This window comes from Giraffa tippelskirchi, chromosome 4 (assembly GCF_054371585.1).
Source record: "Giraffa tippelskirchi isolate mGirTip1 chromosome 4, T2T-mGirTip1v1.2.pri, whole genome shotgun sequence".
Taxonomy (NCBI): domain Eukaryota; kingdom Metazoa; phylum Chordata; class Mammalia; order Artiodactyla; family Giraffidae; genus Giraffa; species Giraffa tippelskirchi.
This window is the reverse complement of record NC_137278.1, coordinates 65,778,856-65,801,337: the sequence shown is the minus strand read 5'-3', so window position 1 is coordinate 65,801,337 and position 22,482 is coordinate 65,778,856. Positions and strand designations below refer to the sequence as shown.

At 38.3% G+C, this 22,482-nt stretch overlaps 1 protein-coding gene and 1 long non-coding RNA gene across 2 annotated transcripts in view; one reads left to right on the top strand and one right to left on the bottom strand.

Annotated features, from left to right (window-relative positions):
• The window catches only part of LOC145545346 (uncharacterized), a 140,032-nt gene extending 138,871 nt beyond the window's left edge, over positions 1-1,161 (bottom strand). The window contains exon 1 of the long non-coding RNA XR_014082013.1: positions 1,078-1,161. This is a non-coding gene — a long non-coding RNA (uncharacterized LOC145545346). The remainder of the gene's footprint in view (positions 1-1,077) is intronic.
• A 20-nt stretch (positions 1,162-1,181) lies between these two features.
• Positions 1,182-22,482, top strand: part of CIMIP6 (ciliary microtubule inner protein 6) — a 33,235-nt gene continuing 11,934 nt past the window's right edge. The window contains exons 1-3 of the mRNA XM_081589641.1: positions 1,182-1,314; positions 4,739-4,943; positions 11,843-11,996. Of these exons, the coding sequence (XP_081445767.1) occupies positions 1,289-1,314; positions 4,739-4,943; positions 11,843-11,996 (385 nt within the window). The 5' untranslated portion in view covers positions 1,182-1,288. The remainder of the gene's footprint in view (positions 1,315-4,738; positions 4,944-11,842; positions 11,997-22,482) is intronic.

Sequence of the window (22,482 nt, the reverse complement as noted above, 5' to 3'; positions counted from 1 at the left end):
GTGGGTAGCCTTTCCCTTCTTCAGGGATCTTCCCGACCCAGGAATTGAACCGGGGTCTCCTGCATTGCAGGTGGATTTTTTACCAACTGAGCTATCAGGGAAGCCCACTAGGTATCAAACTTCTATTCATTTACTCTTCTTCCTCTTAGGACTTAAGCTCATTTCTGTACAATGATTCCTGCAATCCTACCTCAGCAAAACTCTGCTGTCCCATATCTTTCAAGGTAAATGTAAACACGTACCAAGATCGAGGCTGGGTTACAAAATATATGCATGTGCATAGTCCAATATACAGCAGAATTCTATTCAAAAAGGAATCCTCTCTTCCCATTATCTAGGGAAATGCACCAGCGATGCCAAAGACGTTTGGGTCTGGTAGTGGAAATTGGGAAGCAATGGTGAAATGAGGTAAGACATTCCAGGGCCAGGAAGTGGTCCCAAGTCATCAGCTGCTTCTCTCAGGAGCTTGCTCTTTTTGGATAAGGGCTACATGTACAAGCCACGATCTGCTGCCACAGGCTCCAGTCCCCTCTACTTGATTCTGAACTCCGCTCAGGCTGGAGCAGATGCCCACAATGCGGGGAGTCTCATTTGTAGGAGATGAGTGTTCCTTTGCTTTATTTTACTGTTTGCCACCAGCCTGGTTAATGAGGATGTGTCAGAAATCGTGGAGAACAGCGACAGCCAAGCTTTCTCATACAAAGACTAAGCAGCTCAGGAGCAGCAAATCATGACTTGCACAGTATTTAATGGATCATAGGAAAACAAGCTTCTCTCCTGCCTGCCTGCCTGCCCTTTTGGAAACAGCTCTGGCAGACGTAGGCAAAACCGGGGAGGCGTCCTGCGGGACTCTAGAGGGCGGGCGATGCAGAGAAGCAAATAACTCAGCCCCCGACCCTGCACCAGGGCCAAGGGCCGAGTGGGAGGCTCCGGAATCGCCCCTTGATGATCCGAAAAGACAGACTGGGCCCTGATAAATATCCCGCCTGGCCGGATATGGCGAGCGGAGCTTGCAGCGGGTCAGGGAAATACACAGTCAGATATAGCCAGCCACTCCCTCCCCACCACCAGCCTCACCCGCTTGCTGCGGAGCCGACTGGGTAACTGCGCCTGCGCAGTCGTGGTCCCGCCACTCCCACGCTTTCCGAGGCCTCTTGCCCGGCTTGCTGTCGCTTAGCAACGCACTAGTCACAGTCGCGGGTTCTCCGCGCGTCCCTTTCCTGGCAGGGTTTAGTCCATGGTTTTCCCGTGAGGCTCCTCATTGCCTCGAGTCAGACCGTAGGAGCCCATGGAGGGAAAGGAGGATAAGCAGCAGTAAGTGCTGAGCATTGGTTTCTATTTCCCCTTCCGAAAATGTTTTCTTCCCTCGGGGGGAGGGTTAAGTGAGATCCGAAGGGTGTCTGCAGGCCATCAGGGCTTTTCCTCTGCCGATCCCCTTTCCTACTCTAACTTCTAGTATTGAGTGCAATAATATTTTTTAAAACACACTGTTTACTGAGCGCCTAGAATGTATCAGGCACTTTACATGCATTGCTTGGCCTAAAATTCTTGACACAATACCATCTTGAATCATCCATTCTTTCTGACATCTAATTTATTAGCAAATTCTGTATGCTTTACCATGAAAATAAATGCAGAATCCACCACGATCCAGCATCTCTACCGTCATTCCCACTCCAGGCAGCGTTCTGTGTGGTCTTTTTACAGTATAAATTTAGATTCCTGTTCATCCTTGGCCACTGCAGAGGAAAAGGTAGGGCTCCTACAATGGCCACTGGGGCCTACACAACGTGTCCTTTGCCTTCCTTGGCCTTGTCTGGACTTGCCTCCCTCTGACAGGGTTCTGCTCCAGCACTGCGGCCTCCCTGCTACATCTGCAGTAAGTTTGAGTGTGGTCTCCAGAACAGCATCAGCATCACCTGAGCACTTATTCAAAATACACATTCTGGAGGGTGGGGAGGCGTTCCCTTCCTCTCCACAGATGCACCATATCAGAAACTCTAGAAGGGCACGATAATTGGGTGTTAACAAAGCCTCCAGGTGATTCTCTTGTACCCTAAATTTTGAGAACTATTCAATCAAGCAGCTTGTTACAGCTTGTTATGTCGTGGAGCCAGGTTATTTGCTTCCAAAGCCTGTTATTTTTGTCTCTAAATGGTGGTTCTCAAATTTCAATGTATATGAGAATCACCTAGGGTTTCCTGGGAACCTGCCCCAAAGATTGATTTGGTAGGTTAGGGAGGGGGCCCTTGAATTTGCATTTCTGACAAATTGACAACTGATGCCAGGGCTGCTACTCCAGGAACCACGCTTGAAAAAGCACTGTCCTAAGGTCAGGTACTTCTGCTGCAAAGTTTTGGCAATTACAGTTCCCTTGCTAGAATGCACTCCCTCAAAAACCCACTTAGCTCTCTCCCCTCTTTCCTATTTTTTTTCATTGCCACCTTCTTAATGCAGCCTCCACCTTATCTAAAAATGCCACCTACCTCCCACATACACGGACTTCTTTCCCCCATCCCCTGATTTATTTTTGTCCTCAGTACTTAACAGACTATATATTTTACTTTTTATTTCTCAACTGCCTTCACCTGCTAAAATATAAGCTCGGTTTACTTTGTTGCTTCTCTATCCTCAGTGCCTCAGACAGCACCGAGCATATAACTCAAATATTTATTGAAAGAATGAATTATTTAATGTTATTCTCACATGTCTTATGATAGGTATTATTGTCCTTACCATGCAAAGAATTGGAAACCAAAGCTCAGGTAGTAAATGGCAGAGCTGGGGTTCCAACCCAGGTCTGACTTACTTCAGAGCCCACTAGTATTTTTAACTGTGCTTTCTTTCTAGTAAGAGATAACTAAGAACTCCATATTTCACATTTATGAGTCAATCTAGAGCCACTCAGACCACAAATACTTAATCAAATGACTGCATCAGTATGTGAGCAAACAGCCACAGTCTTTTCCTTAGGGACCTGATTCTAGTACAAATGTACTGCTGGGTTACAACTATGAGAAGCAGATGGTAAAAACTGATGCCAGAAGCCTACGATGATAAATTATGGCCTTTAAATAAATTCATTTCTGAAAAGATAACAGGAAAAGCCTTTGAAGTGATTTACACTTTACCGGTAATCATTTTTTCTAAACCCTTCACAGAGAGCAACTTCTGTTGGGACGCAGGGAACTGGAATCCAAGGGTCCTGAATATTGTGTGTGTTCTGGGTGAGGGTTGGGTGTGTACAGCTAACACAAAGCCAGAGTGACAAACAAGCCTAGCAGATTCACCAGAAATGTGTAGACAGTATAGTGGAAGACACTTGTCTGGATGTTGGGTACATAATGATGAATGAAACCCAGTCATCACTTTCATAGAACTTAATGGCTTGTAAAGGACATTTGTAGTGCTTACTAGAACAAGTAAACAAAAACAGGTACATAAACGATAAATCGTAGTTTGTGTTATGAAAGAAATGAACAAAGTACTAAAACAGAATACATGGTGTGGGAGGGGGAAGTCTAAGAAAATCTTCTGGATTCTTTACCCACTGAGCCACTAGGGAAGCCCAAAAGCTTCTGAGGAGATGACTTTTCAGCTGGAGACCTAAATGGTAATGAGTCAGGAGATGTGCAGGGAGCTGGGGTCCAGCAGATGCCCTGAGGGTAGAGGAGGCTAATGTGTTCCAGGAACTGAAGATAGGCAGTCTGGCTGCAGAAGGGAAGGGAGAGTGGCTTGAGTGGCTGAAGAGATTAGCTGGAGCTGGGTCACACAGGGTCTCAGAGCTACGATAAGGACCGAAGTGTTTTATCGGAAATGCAATGGAAAGCCACTGGAGGGTTTTAATTGGAAAAAGTGACAAGCTAGAAGAGATGGACTTGGGTTTGGTTTGAAGTAAGGTAGGGCCATGGACAAGGCTAAACAGAACTACTCACTTTCTCTATAAATTTCAAATCTTATTCACTCATCTTCCATGAGTCAGGGCTTTGATTTTTTTCTATATAAAAAGTACCTAACTCAAATAATTTTGTTCTTACCTTTATTTTTCAAGTATCTGAAATTTTTTAAAAAGCACCTTTTATAAAGTCTATTACTCATTTGAAAGGAGAAAAACTTTATAAACTATTCCTTTAAAATATTTTTATTTATAACATTTGAAAAAAATCAATATTTTTAATTTTTATTCCAGGGTAGTCCTTAGAAGCAAAAAAATGATGAGATTGAATTAGCTGCTCTGATGTCTGCACAGTGGTTTCTTCCTGAAAAGATAAATAATAATGCTCACTTGGTAGCTTTTGTAAGTCTGCTAGGTGAGCCTTTAAAATTAAGTAGATGGCTTTGTCACCTTGTCCAGATGACTAAATTTACTACATAACTAACTTAAAGAAGATGAGTTAAAATTAGCATGTGACATAGGCATCTGAATAAATACTGTAAACATGATTTGTAAGAATGATCAAATCACTGCTCTTTCTTTACTCCAAGCAAATGTCTGTACACAGCATTGGTATAATAGTAATAAAGAATCACGATTAAAACAAATATCTTTATCTTTTATATGATTTCAAATGAGAGGATACCTTCTCAAATTTTAATTGCACCAGCCCCTAATATTTATTAATAAAGCCTAAATTGTCTTGACACCCAAAATATATTTAAATATTATTTTATATAATTATCAATCAGCACTGAAATGTTCATTGGAATAAACGATATACTATTTAATTCTGTTTTTCAGACAGCATAAAATAGAAGATGCTGGTATACTGTATGTAACTGAAAAAGAATTCAAACATGAAAAAAAAACTGGAAAAAATATTCAACATTCAAAACCATGTGTTGGGAGAGGACGTGTATATTATGCTAAATTCATTAACACAAATGTAAGAACAGTCAATGAACCAGTTCCCTACATAGATGTCAAAAAAGAGCCAGAAAATCAGGTTGGATTGATGTTCATTACATACAAATATAGATTTAGATTCAGAAATGTTTTGCAGGATCATTTCGTCACAGACTACTTCAAGGGTGTGACATATCTCAGACTAATAACTTTTTATAATCCAATAGTTAAAAGCAGTAATCTGGAACAATACTCGCAGATAATTTTTGCATACAAACAATGTGTGTGTGTATAGAAGGTATCCAAATAATTGTTTTTCTCAACTGGGTCAGATTATAGTCACTCAGCAGTGGAGTGGGAGGAGGGGCTATTGAAGAAATCTCTTCTATGATATTGTATTTGTGACAGATATTATAATATAAAAATTTCCATGATTCTCAGTAATTCAAATACTTTCTATAAAGTAATAGCTACTATTTATTGAAAGTGTGTGATGTGCTAGGAATGAGCTAAGAGTTTTATAAAAATTATATCCTTTAATCTGCACAACTATTTCTAGGAGGTATTATTGGAAGTAGTTTAGTCATAACATGCTCTAAATGAACATAACCTGAGATTACATAGTAAGCAAATGTCACAGTCACATTTCTGACCCAGTACTGTCAGTTTAGCCAAATCACACTTTCATTCACTATTATATTAAATATATTCCATTATCTTTTTTTAGAATCAGGTTTGTTGAGGTTTATTGTATTAGTTTCCTATGTTGCTGTTAATGATTACCACAAACTTAAAACTGTAGCTTAAAGCAACACAAAGTTATTCTCAACAGTTCCGAAGCTCAAAAGTCCACAGTCAATCTCACTGGCCACTGGCAGAGCTGGTTCCTTCACCAGGCTGGAAGGAAGAATCCACTTCTTTGTCTTTCCCACCTTCTAGAGGTTGCTGCATTCCTTGCCTCACAGACCCCTCTTTAAAGCTAACAACATAGCATCTTTAAATCTCTGACTGACTTCCCTGCCTCATTCTTCTAAGGACCCTTGTGATTATACTGGGATCCCTAGAAAAAAATAATCTGGGATAATCTCCCCTTTCCAAGATCGTTAGTCATAGCTGCAAAGTCCCTTTGCCATGTAAGGTTAGGCGTGTCTAGTCATGTCCAACTCTTTTCGACCCCATGGACTGTAGCCCACCAGGCTCCTCTGTCCATGGAATTATCCAGGCAAGAACACTGCAGTGGCTTGCCATTTCCTACTCCAGGGAAGGTTAGGTATAGTTCCGATTTAACTTAACATTTAAATGGACATTGCTTTTTGTGAGCTCTCTTTACATAGATAACATCAACTATTCATGTCATGCAACAGCACACCACAGCCCTTTGTGTGAATGTGAAATAAATAAATGAAATTAGATAATAGATAAATAAAGTTTACCTTAGTTTTTTAAAATTAACTGGTTTATAGTAATAATGGCTTTAAAATGAGTAAAGAAAATAAAGTTACCTAAATATTTAAATTGACATTTATCTGTTATGTATTTTTTTAAGAAAATGTCTTAGGATACCAGATTGGTTGATTTTACTTATTTGCAAGATTTTTAAATTAAATAATCAATTATATAGTTCTACATAGGGACATCAAATTGGTGATATTAGAAAAAGTAAAAATGAGTTTTAGCTCTGTTAGTTCCAATGAAAACTAATTTGGTTGTCTTATATTTTTAAATATTGGTAAATATTGATATTTCAAAGACAATTATACTAGGTCAGTGTTTTACAAGTTGTATTTTTTGGAGCCCTAACCTTTGGCTATGTGCTCAACAAAATAAAGCTTCAAAGTCAAATATGCTGTGGAAAAGCTGTATTTTTATATCCCCTTCTGAGAGCTTCACAATTCACATCAGTAGATAAAGGTTCTGAGAAATCCTGTGGTAAACTTGTTTAACTTGCTTATCTTAGTGTTTGTCAAATCTATTTAACTATGGAAACCTCTTTTATATACATGCTCTTTTATTAACATGCTGCAGAACTAGTATTCCATAGAACACAATTCAAGGATAACTGTTGCCTTTTCCCAAAAATGGTGCCGAAGGCAAAGAAGGAAGCCCCTGCCCCTGTCAAAGCTGAAGCCAAAGCAAAGGCTTTGAGGCCAAGAAAGCAGTGTTAAAAGGCATCCGCAGCCACAAACAAAAGAAGATCTGGAGGTCACCCACCTTCCAATGGCCCAAAACACTGCGGCTCAGGAGGCAGCCCAAATATCCTTGGAAGAGCGCCCCTAGGAGAAACAAAGCTGACCACTATGCCATCATCAGATTCCCCCTCACCACCAAGTCAGCCGTGAAGAAAATAGAGGACAGCAACACACTGGTGTCCGCTGTGGATGTCAAGGCCAACCAGCACCAAACTAAACAGGCTGTGAAGAAGCTCTATGACATTGACATGGTTAAGGACAATACCCTGAGCAGGCCTGATGGAGAGAAGAATGTGTATGTTCGACTGGCTCCTGACTATGCTGCTTTGGATGTTGCCAACAAAATTGGGATCATTAAAACTGAGTCCAGCTAGCTAATTCCAAATATAAAAGTTTTCACTATTAAAAAAAAAAAGAGTAACTGTTATTGAGCAAAGTATGAATTGCTTAAAAAGAGGTATTTTTCAGCATTCTTTCTGATCCACAACAAAATACAGAGGAATGTGGATACAATGTAACTCTAGTGTTTGCCATAACACAACAAATTTTTTAAAGCCACCTAAGTCTACTAAAAAACATATGATTATCTATGTGTAAGTTGTTGTCAAAAGTCTGTATTTCCCTAGGAATCCCTACAGTATAATGCTATGTTCCACAGACAGCACCCCCATCACCACACCCCCATCATCACCAGCGGTCATCTTGGCCAGGCTGCTCTAGAGCTTGGCTTACCACCTCTAACATTCTCTTAACTAGTTTCTCCAGGATATCCCACTTGCTTTCACTATATCGCCCCAGGATTCTCCCTTAGTTTCTCAAAGGATGGAACTAATTTTACTGATGCATTTCTGAAGATATTGGGATGACAGAAGTATAATACAGAGATGGCCTCACAGTGGTTTCCAAGTGTAGCCAAGAGGCCTGCAGTACAATGGCTCTCGGGCCTTCCAGGAGCCTGCATCATAGTGAATCTTGTCATTAGGAATCTCCAGGCACCTTCCTACCATGGAGCCCCAGTGCTGGTCATCCTGGGGCAGGGACCCTGGGCTGGAAGGGAGGACTTCATCCTCTCTCTGGGTCCAAAGTTTGGGAAACAACTTTTTCTTTAGGCAAAACTCCCTCTACAATCTGCAGGATGTGGTCTGACCCCCAAAACCTAGACAAAGCAATTACAGAGAGGGCCTTTTCCAGTCTCCTTTATCATAAATAACTCCACATCAGCCCCTTACAATCCAATGTAAGTGATGGTACAAAAAGTGGTAAAGTTTTATCCTTAGTCCTCCCCTTCAGCATGAGGTAAAGGAAAAAAAAATTAAGCCTCCACCTTTACTTTTAATCTTTATAATCTGTTTGAGCAAATGCTTGGACCAAAAGGGCATGCACATGTATCTGGGTGCATACATGCTTTCAGTCTTCTAGGAAGGAACCAGACTTTTGGGGCATAGGGCAAACTATCCAGAAATAAAAAAAGATAAAAAAGTTTTTGAACTGTAGGATTTTATTCTCTTGAAATGAGGATTCATCCAATTGATGACACTAATCAGAACACTCACCAACTCCTAGGGTCTTAAAATCATCAATCACAACAGGAAAAATTGCTCATTATTTTCCTTATATGCATCTGTAAAACCAGAGAGACCATTTTGGTAAAATTCTAAATTCAAGTTTTCTTGAAAGGTGAATAATCTCTGCTTTAAGGCTAGCTTTTGCACTACATTCTGGTTTAAGGAAAAAAACAGAAGTCTACCAGACATAGTGGTTCATTCATTCCAGAGTCACTTCTCTAGTAACCTGGATGTTAGCAAAATAAATTTCTGATCTACAGAAGATGATATAAAGAATATACCTTAAAACCTTATCATATGGCTTCCTTGGTGGTCCAGTGGTTGGGAATCTGCTTGCCAGGGTGGGAGACACAGGTTTGATCCCTGGTCTGGGAAGATCCCACATGCCGTGGAGCAACTAAACCCGGGTGCCACAACAAGAGAAGCCACCACCACCTATTGAAACTAGAGAGTAGTTCTCAACTAGTTCACAACTAGAGAAAGCCCAAACACAGCAATGAAGAACCAGCATGGCAATGAAGAATCAGCACAGCCAAAATAATAATAATAATCTTAAAAAAAACTTATCATAGAACATCTTTCTCAAGATATTTACTTAGAGCCTCTTTTTATTTTTGAAATAATTTAAATAACTTGGTGTTTGTCTGGCTTTGCCTTCCACAGCATATTTGCAATAGCAGCAGCAGCACAGAAATGAGAGGCTCGTACCAATAGATGGGGGCTGAATCGGGTGCAGCTCTGCTACCTGGCAGAGATACACCTTGGGGAAGTTACTTAATCTGTCACCAGTTTTCTCATCTGTACAGTGTGTGTACACACCTCGTAGAACTGGTACACACCTCAACACCTTGTGTTGAGAATAAGGGAGAGAAGGCTTAGACCCTGGGACATACGCACCACAGTAATCATAGAGTAGAGAAGAGCAAGAAGCAGGCACTCTGACAACAGTAGACGAAACTATTTTGAGCCAGAGAGTGAGAAGATGCCATCTGTGTAATGATCTGTTCTAGAATTCCTAGGATCTACATCAAGTAGTCTTTTTTGCAATTCACCTTTAAGTTCATTCTGAAAAACGAGGCATTAGCCGGTTTTTCCTACTCTCCAAAATTCTTTGATTTCTGCAAACTTATTCATTTTTACCTCCGGTTACAGGTTGTTACTGGCCTGGAAACTGGCCCTCATTACCAGTTGCAAAGGGAGGTCTAACTCTTTTCAACTCTGCAGGGCTTAGTTCATGCACATGGTCTTTGGTCCATGTCCATTCTTTTTTTTTTTAATCTTTTGGGGGCTTCCCTGGTGGCTCAGTGGTAAAGAATCTGCCGGCCAATGCAGGAGACACAGTTTCAATCCTTGATCTGGGAAGATCCCATATGCCACTGAGCAACTAAGCCCATGCACCACAACTACTGAGCCTGTGCCCTAGAGCCCAGGAACCGCAACTACTGAACTCACGTTCTGCAACTACTGAACCCCGTGAGTAGTTGCAAAACCTTCTCTAAGGCCCGTGCTCCACAACAAGAGAAGCCACCACAATGAGAAGCCAGTGCACTGCAACTAGAGAGTAGCCCCCGCTTGCTGAAACTAAAGAAAAGCCAGCGCAGCAATGAAGACCCAGCACAGTCAAAAATAAATAAATAAATAATTGAATCTTTTGGCCATGCCAAGCAGCATGTGGGATCTTAGTTCCCCAACTGGGAAGCAAACCCTTGCCCCCTACATTGGCAGTGTGAAATTTTAACCCCTGGAGCACCAGGGAAGTCCCCATCCCATCTTTTCAGTTTGAAGATAATTTCTCTTAAGGAAGAACCTCGGGTTGAATAGCTCTGACTTCAGCTCTACACTTCGTACCCTTCTCCGAATTCTAAGCCTTTCCATGATTTCTTGCTATAACAGATTTCTTTCTCCAGAATACCCTATTTTCTACTATCTAAGTTTCTTCACAATCTGCTGACAAGAGGACTCCATTAGAGTATGTTTTCTTTGAATCTGCTACTCTGTGCCTTTTTACACATACAAGTCTCTTTGGAACCTAAGCTTAGTTGAAAGCTAACTCCCTAATGTAGCCATATAGGTTTCTTTAGACGTCTCCTCCTTTTTTAAATCAATGCAGCTTCAATTGTATTTTCAGAATTTAACTTACTAGAATTTCATATTTATCACCCTTGAATCATATTTTAAAGTCTCTGACTGTGCAATAACAGTTGATTTTTTTAAAAAGGCTGATCTCTTCCTTTAAAGCCCCAGGTAGCTGTTTGAATATACCCAAGGTTACTCTCATTCTCTAATATCCAAGGACTCTGATGTATCACAGTTCCCTTTTCCCAAGGTCCTCTTCTATCTGATCAACCAGATGAAAAATTTTTTAGTCAGTTCTAAGACAAGTAACGATTCACCTCACTGCTTTCTCAGCTTCTAAGAGATCAAATTGTCATATGTGCTAATGTAGAATCTTCACTTGCTTCATACTTAGGTCATGTTTTATTATGAAAAATACATGAAGATATTTCTGCTTAGAACACTGGAGCAGTGTTCTAAATATCAACACTGGAGATATTTCTGCTTAGAACAAAATTTTTCAAACTGAGTCGTTAGTGAGTTATAAATCCATGTGGACTACAACCAGCTTTATGAAATGAAAATAGAAAAGTAATATAATAGAAAAATAGCCAAGTGCACTGCATGTCATAAAAATAAGTATTGTTTTGTGAAACCTCTAGTTTTATGTGTATATATACAGTGGGTACTCTTGCATGACATAAAATGTATTTTGTGGTAGGGGTCATGGACTAAAAACTTTAAAAATCATCATCTTAGATAATAATACATTATTTGTATTGCTGAAAGGAAAAGAACAGAATGTAAATTTTAGGTTAAATCATGTTTACTATATGTTAATACATAGGCGTACATGTGTAGATATATATTTAACTGTGGTACAAAACATAGAAACATAACTATTCCGCTGATTTTTACCACTCCATCTGTTGATAAAAGGTAGTTTAAGAACTTAGCAGCTGTATTTTAGCTAAAATTATGTCATAATGCATTTTTAGATGCCTTTTAAGAAATATAGCCTTTGTGAAAATATTCAATATATTTATTCCTAGATTTCAGAACTGTATTTTAGTTGTAGAAAAATCCAGTAACTTATTGAATCAAATTACTGAACATTCACAGACATCAAACAGCACATGAAAATATCTTATAATATCCAATTTTATGTTTCCATTTTCTTTCCCATGAAGGGTGACTGGTGGCCACTTGGTAAAGGACTGGAAAATCCCCTCCAACCACCTTATGACACTAAGAGCACCCAGAGGAGTGACTTTAAGAAGCCAACATGTCCATTGGTTTCTCCAGTCAAACACAGCAAGTTGCAAAAGCCTTCTTACGGAATAGGTAAGGTGAGCACGTCTCCATTGTCTCAAGTTACTGCTATCAAATTAAGATGTATTAGATGTACTTTTACCTCCTGGGAACAAATAGTCCTCTACAGGAGTTGAAAATATATATGCAGCAAGTGCAGCCCTTGACAAGTTTGTTTCTCATCCCTTCCTGGTGGACAACTTAGCTCTAAACATGTTTAATATAACATAATAAAAATTGTAATGATCATTGATAACACTAGCCTCCAAGTCAGAAATATAGTGGCATTCTGCTCATTATTGCCAGCAAACTTTTAAAACAGTAACTGTTAAGATAGGAGGCAACTCTAACAAGCAGTATTTCTCAAAGTGCACACTGAGGGACACTAGTTTTTATGATGTTTATAGATACTGCTCAAAAAAAAAAAAAAAAACCGGAAAAACTGAATTTATAAAGTTAAACAGTATTTTTTTTTACTACAATACTCTTAAAACCCTTATTCTAAGGATAAGCATAATGAATTTCCACAAAGAGGAATGAAGTATGCTATGTTTGAATGTAAAAGACAACTTCATCCTTTTCAGAAGATCATCTACATGACTGGTATCTCACAAAACATAATTTAGGAAATACTGTTCTATACACTATTCATATATTTTTTGAGATCTAAAATTTGTTTTACCTGATGGTGTCATTATCATATGTAAGTCTTTCACATTTATTCAATTTGTTTCTGTTTCTTAACCCAGTCCTACTCACCTCTGCCGCAGGAGTTGGATTTTTTAGCAAGCCTTTTTTTTTTCCACATTTACTAACTTACTTTTACTATAATGAGAAATGATTTCTATTTTTCTAAGCCAACTAAAAAAGTCTAGGTCAATTGACTCTACTGGTGAAATGAAGTAAAACATGGCTCCCTCCTCCCCCAAATGACTACCAAAAAAAAAAATTCACTTGAGTTCTTTCACTTAAGTGAATTGTATTTGATCAATAACAGTAATACTAATACATGTTTAGAGATAATAGTGCTTCACATTTTCAAGGCTGAGTGGCAGTTTACTATGGTCTGGTAAGAGCCTAAGTAATTACCTATAAAGAAAGAACCATTTCTGTTAGCTCTTGTCCCAAATGTGAATCTTCATCAGTATTAATTAACTAGAATACTTCCAATAAAAAACTGCAGTTTATGTATGTTTAAGGGTTTATTTTGGAATACAATTTTTAATAATTCTCTTTTTTGACCCCGTGGACTGCATTAGTAGCCTGCCAGGCTCTTCTGTCCATGGGATTTCCCAAGCAAGAATACCAGAGTGGGTTGCCATTTCCTTCTCCATTTAGCAAGTCTTCAAGCTTGCCAGGAGAAGTATCAATAACCTCAGATATGCAGATGATACCACCCTTATGGCAGGAAGCAAAGAAGAACTAAAGGGCCCCTTGATGAAAGTGAAAGAGGAGAGTGAAAAAGTTGGCTTAAAACTCAACAATCAAAAAACTAAGATCATGATATCCGATCCCATTACTTCATGGCAAATAGATGGGAAAATAATGAAAAAGTGACAGACTTTATTTTCTTGGGCTCCAAAATCACTGAGGATAGTTACTGCAGCCACAAATTTAAAAGATGCTTGCTCCTTGGAAGAAAAGCTATGACAAATCTAAACAGCATGTTAAAAAGCAGAGACATTACTCTGCTGACAAAGGTCTGTATAGTCAAAACTATGGTTTTTCCAGTAGTCACATATGGATGTGGGATTTAGACCAAAAAGAAGGCTAAGTGCCAAAGAATTCATGCTTTTGAACTGTGGTGTTGGAGAAATCTCCTGAGAATCACTTGCACAGCAAGGAGATCAAACCAGTCAATCCTAAAGGAAATCAATCCTCAATATTCATTGGAAGGACTGATGCTGAAGCTGAAGCTCCAATACTCTGGCCACCTGATGCGAAGAGCCAACTCATTGGAAAAGACCCTGATACTGGGAAAGACTGAAGGCAGGAAAAGGGGACGACAAAGGATGAAATGGTTGGATGGCATCACCGACTCAATGGACATGAGTTTGAGCAAATTCTGGGAGATGGGGAAGGTCAGGGGAGTCTGGTATGCTGCAGTCCATGGGGTGGCAAAGAATCAGAAATGACTGAGCAACTTAACAACAAATAGAAGTGCAGGATCAAGTCCAAACAAAAATGTATTTATTGAGTACCCCCTCTGTTCTCACCCATACAAAAGTTCAGAAGATAAATATCAAATTTTCTGAACACAACAGTAGGCAGTGAAGGATTACTTTGAGGTCAACAGTCCCTCAGTTGTAGCCTTCTGGCCTCAGTGACTGGCCAGTCTAGTTAAGGATACAAAAGGCAGCTAGACTGAAGGTCGGATATTAGAAAATGGTCATATTTAACATGATTTCTACCTCAAGAGAGGTAATCAATAGCGAGGGCAAGCCATGAGATAATCTATAACAATGGTGTCTCTTTTAGGAATGTAATAAAGTTTCCACTTCTAATTCAAGATGGTAGACTGAGCAGAAACATCTAAATCCCCTGCCTCCCACAATCCTATTACATGATACCAAAGCAGGCAATCCACAAAAGATCCATAAAAGTGAGACGAATGGAAGGAAGAACTTTCTGACATGTGAGAAGGAATGGAAGACTGTTGATGGATAAAAGACAGCAAAGAAGCAATAATCTAGACTATATAGAAGGAGACGCAACAAAGAAGAGCCAATCTGCCTGAGAAAACAGAAGTGTCTGAAGGCTCAGTTAGGAGACAAAGCAAAATGGAAAAGTGTGGAGGGAGAATTAGAGGGTTACTTAAATAACTTCTCCAGTCATGAGCACTCTACCCTCTCCCCACATTGGCTGTTAGAGTCCAGTGTCTCAGCCAGATGTCAACTACCACACTAATTAGTTCAGTATTTCAAACTGGTCTCCTATCCTATTCTTAACGTGTGAATGGACAACCAAAGATTAGAATTATGCCAATTTTTTTTTTTTTTTTAGTTTGGAGCATAAAGTCAAGAAAATATCCCAGAGCATAAAAAAACAAAGACAAAAACCTTAGAAAATATGAGAGAATAAAAACAAAATATATTGAGAATCAACCTTGGAGTTCCAACTCTTCTTGAGCTCCAGAAAAGAGTAAAAATAAAAGAGAGAGAATTATCCAAACATAACATTTATTGAAAGTGAAAGTGTTGGTCTCTCAATCGTGTCCCCAGGTCTCCTGCATTGCAGGCAGATTTTTTACAATCTGAGCCACCAGGGAAGCCCTAAACATTTATTAAGCATATACTAATCTGTCAGGTACTTAATGAACCTTCTAAATGTTAACTCATTCAATTCTCACAGCAACATAATGGAATATAATATTAATAGTACAGGTGACACTAGTGGTAAAGAATCCACCTGCCAATGCAGTTCAATCCTTGGGTTGGGAAGATTCCTTGGAGTAGGAAATGGCAACCCACTCCAGTATTCTTGCCTGGAAAATTCCATGGGCAGAGGAGCCTGGTAGGCTACAGCCCATGAGGGTCACAGAGATTTGGACACGACTGAGTAACTGAGCACAATACTATTAATACTCTCATTTTTCAGATAAGAAACCAGAGTTTAAGAGTTTTAAAAAAATAATTTTCCCAAGGCCACATAGCAAATAACTGGTGTCTGAACTCACTCTGACTCTAGTACCTGTAAAAATAACCAGTACTTGGACTTCCCTGGCAGTCCAGTGGTTAAGATTCTGCACTTCCACTGCAAGAGACACAGGTTACATCCCTGGTTGGGGAACTAAGATCCCATATGCCAAGCAGCAAATAATAAAATTAAAAATAACCAGTATTCTACACAGCCTCTAAAATAATAATTTCCTAAATAAAAGAGAGCCACTGAAAGAGTCCACTGAGTACTTCAAAATGTGAAAGGAAAAAAAAAGAGACACACCTAAACATCACTATGAAACTGTAAAACAACAACTATAAAAAGATTCTAAAGTTTCCATTAAAAGAAAACTAAGTCACCACCTAAAGAATAAGTATATGGAATTAAGCAACACTGATGGAAGAGCACAATGTAGTTAATGTCTTCAAAGATCTCAGGGGAAACCATTTTTAACCTAGCAAAGAGGATTCTATTTGACATGTACACTAGAACCTTTTTTAACCCCTAGTGGCACTGGGCATTGGATCAAATGAGAAAGAAATGTAGTACTAGCACAATATTTGGTCATTAAATGAACAAAATTCATATAACTGTTAATATATTGTAAATACTATATAGTAGTTTTCAACTTTTAGCATCACTCTATAGACACAACATAGAAAATTTAAAGCTTCTCTGGTGGCTCAGATTGTAAAGAATCTGCCTGCAATGTGGGAGACCCAGGTTCAATACCCGGGTTGGGAAGATCTCCTGGAGAAGGAAATGGCAACCCACTTCAGTATTCTTGCCTGGAGAATTCCATGGGCAGAGGAGCCTAGCAGGCCACAGTCCATGGGGACACAAAGAGTAGGACACAACCAAGCTACTAACACAAACACACAGATCAGACACTACCTACTTTATCTCCTGAAAGTCATGTTTGTTTCAGAACCAAGTACACAGGCGAAAATTGGTTCTGGAATAAACATGACTTTTAAAGAGGATTCTCTACCTCCTTGGTCTGAGTTATGTACTCCTTCTCTAAATCCCCAAACCATGATATCAGGACCAGCAGGAGATAAAGTAGGTAGTTCTGGCAGGTCAAATAGGATCATGTAGACCACAGCAAAGAATTTGAAATTTATTCTACAAACAATGAGAAATAACTGGAGGCTCTAAATGGGGAGAGTGATATCATTTATACTTTTAAAAGATCCTTTCAAGGATCTGAGTTTTTTTAAAAAGTAGTTTTTTCTATAAAACATTCAAAGTTGAATGCTTTAGAAAAGACTTGCTAAAAGGTCATTCACTAACTTAAAACTGCTAATCAAGAGTGGATAAAATAACTATAAAAGAAGAGAGAGAGTGAATTTTTTAAATCTTGAAGTACACTGTACTCATTTTTCTTTCTTAAGTTTCCATTCTGTGTTAAAGAAACAAACTGAAAAGGATGCAGCAGGGTGTGGTTTGTGCAAGAAATACAAAGTGAAATTCCAAGCAGACACTTCCTCAAAGAAAATGCCTTTGCACTTCAATAAAATTTTGGTAAATGGACTTCTTAAAATATCTAGACATGGTTTCGTCATTGACTGTGATTCTTTGCCTTGACTGGCTTTTTTGTTAGCTAACCAGTCGGTCCCAATTCTTTCTCTGAGAGTAGCTGTTTCTTCTCTAGTTCAAGAAGGGATGTGGTGGAAGATGAGAGAGAGAGACACGCTTTGTTCTAGGATGAACAGGCAGGACCTGGCCATTTCGTAAAGGAACAACCATAATCACTGTCTATAGGTCTGTCAGTTTTCTCAAAGAGGAACCCTCCAAGCCTCTGCCTGGAGTAGGGGAGAGAAAATCTGGGAGTCCTTCAAGCAGTCTTCAGGTTACAGCTTCAACTTGCACCACTTTGCATGCTCCTGGCCTCAGAACCATCTGATGCCAAACACTGGGGCATGAACTAGATTGATTTTCACCCCACCTCCTCCTCCACAAGCACTTAGCTTCCAGTTTTCTGGGATCTACTCAAGTCAATTGCCACTTATCCACTGGCTTTCCAACTTCCAAATTTGTTAGTATCTTGGCTCATACTTAGTTCTCTTTTTTCCTTAAGGCTTTAAGACATTTTAATTTCTTTACTATCACTGTACTATCTTTTTCCTCTTTCTGTCTCTTCTTCTCTCTCTTGTTCTTTTATTGGTATTTCTCATTGCCAAGATCATTACTATATTCCAGGTCCTACCACTATGTCTTGACTCAACAATTATTTATTAAGTTTAATGATAATTCATATTTTCAGTAGATTATTTATTTTAAAGTCATAATATAACTTAAACTAATAACACACAATATAAACCTGCAATTTATTCATAGTTTAGATGGTGTTTGGATACTAGATGAGAATGATTTTAGTTTATGTAACATTTTAAAATGTGTATATAAACCAGTCTGTATATGTCAGATTTTTAATGTATATATACATGTGTATATATTTATATATATGCATATGGACAGAAAATGTGTATATAAACATGCATTACTGACAAAAGTCATCTCATAGTTATTCTTTTCCATCAGCCCACTTAATTACGCCTGGCTTTTGGCATTTTAGTAATGTCATCTTGTGCTGATAATGAAAGTGCCCTTTATGTCTTGTACCACCACACAATTTCCTGGCTGCCATCCATGGTCAGTTCAACAAATGGCTATACTCCATCATATCTGAGTCACTGTAGGAGTGTTCGCTTTTGGTTTTAGATAATAAAACTTAAGAAATTGGAAAAGCTGATCTAATTTATAAGGGAGGTATTTCAAACTTAAATGAAATTTTGACTGGTTATAAATTACTTGATATTTTAACATTCTGGCAAATTCAGATACAGTGCTAAAAATATTTTTCTAAAATAGGTTTTAGTTTGTGTTGCTTCTTTTGTATCAAGGTATAACAATGATTTCTTGCTATAATTGTATTCAAGTTTCTTTTTCTTCACTGTATTTTGAAAATCTGTACTGTTGTTTTTACATTAATAATCTTTTATTTAAGATGAAAATAAATAATACTTTGAAGAATGGGGTTTCTAATAGAAAAATTATACTGAGAAATGCTTCTTTAATTAGATACAAACAAAAAGTTAAGAAAATTTTTCAAAATAAAAGCTGCTAAGTTCCCATCAATATGAAGAGCAAGTTGTGTGCTTGAACAAATCCTGCCTTTGTTGATAAAATATAGATGGCTAGACACCAACTTGTTTGGAAAATTCCTATTTTAATTAGAAGTTTCCAAGAAACAGAGAGTGGATTTCAAATATTTTTCATAGACTTTGCCTTACTTTGGAAGCCTCATCTAACAAGGCTTCTTTTAAGTAATTATTTTGGGTCCAATTTGAATTCTTAAGTAACCACTAAGAACTTGAATATCTTCTTTGATGTTTTCCCACTTAGATGATCTTCACTATTGTGGGCTTCTTTTAAAATCTCATATATTTGCATAAATGAATATGGTAGTTATGTCTACTTTTAATAATGTCTGGGTAAGGAACTTCTTTCTGTAATACTCTAGATTGCCTTCCCTGCCCCTTTATTAGTCTCCATGAAGATATTTTTTAAAGTTATTACTTTTAAGATTCTGGGAGGTCCTATATAAAAGATGATTTATTTTAATTGATTTAATTAACTTCCTTCTGAAATCTTTCTGGCTGTTATCTGCATAACAAGTCACTCCAATATTTAGTTGCTTAAAACAACAATTATTTTACTTGCTCATGATTCTGCAATCTAGGCTGGGCTCAGCTGCAGTTCTTTAGCTGGTCTTCTTGGTGGGCACTTGAGTGGCTTAATTTAGTTGCTAGGTCGTCTGAGGACCGGACTCAGCTGGGATGCTGGAATGATTGGGCCTCTCCTTCTGCATTTGGTCTCTGAATGTGGTTTCTCTAGCAGGGTAGATAGACTTCTTACATGGCAGTTCAGGGCTCTCAAGAATGTAATGTTTTCTTAAACTTTATGCCCGGAACTGGCATGATATTGCTTCTGCCTCATCCTATTGACTGAAATTAATCACAAGGCCAGTTCACATTCACAAAGGGACTGTGCAAGGATGTGAATGCTACCCTGATTCTTTGGGGCCATCAATGTAACACATTAGTTCAATGTCTTTAAATAGTTCTTTCTATTAGAATTTATGAATGGCCAACTCTTCACCTCTCTTTGTCTGAAAATGTCTAAACTGAATTGCCCTCACTCTTTAATGAATGAAAGTATAGCTGGATATAGAATTCTAGATCCACAGTTACTTAGCTTTTACACCAGGTATTATTCCACTGTCATCTGGATTCTGTTGTTACGTCAAGTGTGCAAGTAAGCCAGTTGTTAATCCTTTGAAGGGCTCATGTTTCAGTAGATCTTTTTTATGTTTTAAGGGAGTCTTTGTATACAGAAAGTTTATAGTTACTTATGATTTAAATTAATATTCTAGTTTTAACATTATAAATTAAAAGATATTTCTTTGCTTAAGCCTTTCATTTTTAAATATAATAGATAGTAACTTTCACTTATTCTTTGATGTTTAAATTCAAGTTGAACATAAACCTTAGGCACATAAGGGTTTAAACATAGACGCTTCTTGATTTAGTTCTATTCTTGAGTTCTTCCTCTAGAAATTTTTTGAAGTGATCTGTTTTACAGGGAAATATTCTGAGGCCTTCTTTGCCTCTGAATATTTTTTATTTTGGCTTCATAATTAAATGACAGCTTGGCTGGATACAGAAATTCCAAGCTTAAAGGTTTTTCCCTTTAATATTTAAAAAATATTAATGTTATCATGTGTCAAATATTGTTGTTATCAAGTTTGATATAAATCTGCTTCTTACTCTTTTGTAGGTAACCTACCTACTTTTGTAGGTAACCTCTTTGAAAACATTTAAAATTTTTTCTTTGTCTCACATGACTTTAAATTTCTCTATAAAATGTCTAAGACAAGTTTTTCTTCTTTATCCACCATGCAGAATGTGGGGGAGTGTGAGCCAAATGAGAGATCTAGGGCGCAAAACGTAAGGAGGTGCTCGCTCCCAGCATCCTGCAGGTGCCTCTTTATTTATTTATTTTTTTTATGGTGTTCTGTTTCACATATGATAATATACATGTTTCAATGCTATTCTCCCAGAACGTCCCACCCTCACCTTCTCCCTCAGAGTCCATAAAATTGTTCTATGCATCTGTGTCTCTTATTCTGTCTCGCATATAGGGTTATCATTACCATCTTTGAAATTCCATATATATGCATTAGTATACTGTATTGTTTTTCTTTCTGGCTTACTTCACTCTGTATAATGGGCCCCAGTTTCATCCATCTCAGTAGAACCGATTCAAATGTATTTTTTTTAATGGCTGAGTAATATTCCATTGTGTATATGTACCACAGCTTCCTTATCCATTCGTCTGCTGATGGACATCTAGGTTGCTTCCATGTCCTGGCTAATGTCAGGTGCCTCTTTAAATTTGCATCCCGTGGGCCTCACCTGTTCCATCTTACTTCTCACCCTCCTACCTGTTTAGTCCTCTGTGAGCCCTTTCAATCTGAGGCCTCTGCATTTTCTTTAATTCTGATATATTTATCATCCTTATTTTAAACATTTCATTTTCTGTCTTCTAGATTTCCTGAATTCTAGTATTGGTATTTCTATCATCCATGTCTCTTAGCTTTTTAATTTTAATTTTTTTAACCTTTCCAGCTGTCTTCTAGGAGAGCATCTCAGTCTGATTTTCTAGTTCATAAATGCTGTTATTTATCTCACCGTTTCCATTTCAACTATTAATTTTTCATTTCTAATATTTTACATGATTCTTTTTTATCTTCTCATTCTTGCTTTATATTAATACCTTTTATATCTTTGAGGATATTTGTTATGCTTATTCTATTCTTGGTGCATAGGTTCTAATAATTCTCCTTCACATAATATATGTTTTAAATTTTGTTGTCTTTCTTTTACAGTGTCTCTCTAGTTTAACTTTAGGTCATATTCCACAAGGGGAATTATCAAGCCTTGTGAGGGCAAGGCTAAAGACCAGGGCTTGGATTGTGTGCCTCCCAGTGAATTTAAGGCAAGAAGATGAAGGTCAGGCTGGGCCAGCTGTGAGTCAGGCCACACAAAACCAGTTTTGACCATCTCTATTTTTTGTCCCTACTGAGACCAGTTCTCTAGTCAGGGCTCCACTCCTTTCTCCTTTAAACTCCTGAAAAGAGACATCACTGAGAGAAAGCCCTGATGTTTTTAATCCACCAGCACTGACAGTTGCTAGGGAAATGCTGGAGGAGGAAATGCCCAAGAGGGCCGCATGCGTCCATTTTCATCAGCTCCTTACCCTGGAGGGATTTCTGTGCTGTTTCAATGATGTTACTAAGTCGACAACAGATGGCTAGACTATTGCTGCCAGTTTCTGCTGCCTTCAGGCAAACAATGGTCTTCCTAAGGCAATGTAGGGGAAAGTCAAGAGCAGATTTGAAAAGCTCTCCACACCCTATTCTCCACTGTCTATTTCTGATCTCCCTATCCTCCAGCCCAAGCTGCCACCAACCCTTCATACCAGTTTACTAAACTCTTTAGTTTTCTCACAGTCTTTTGATAGTTCATTGGATTCATGCTTGTCTTCCATGGATTCCCTTTTGTCAGGATACGAAAGAGCTCTACGATTGCCTAACTTAGAAATCCCTTTCTAATTTGGTCCATCATCCTGGAGACTTTAAAGACACTGTCTTTAATTCTCACAGCTCTGAAAGGGAAGTATTATTATCCTCATTTTAGAGACAGAAGTGATTTGTCCAAAGTGACACAGGTGGGATATGTGGGATGACTGGAATTTGAAAACACGTGTATCTTTTCCCAAAGCCCATGCTTTG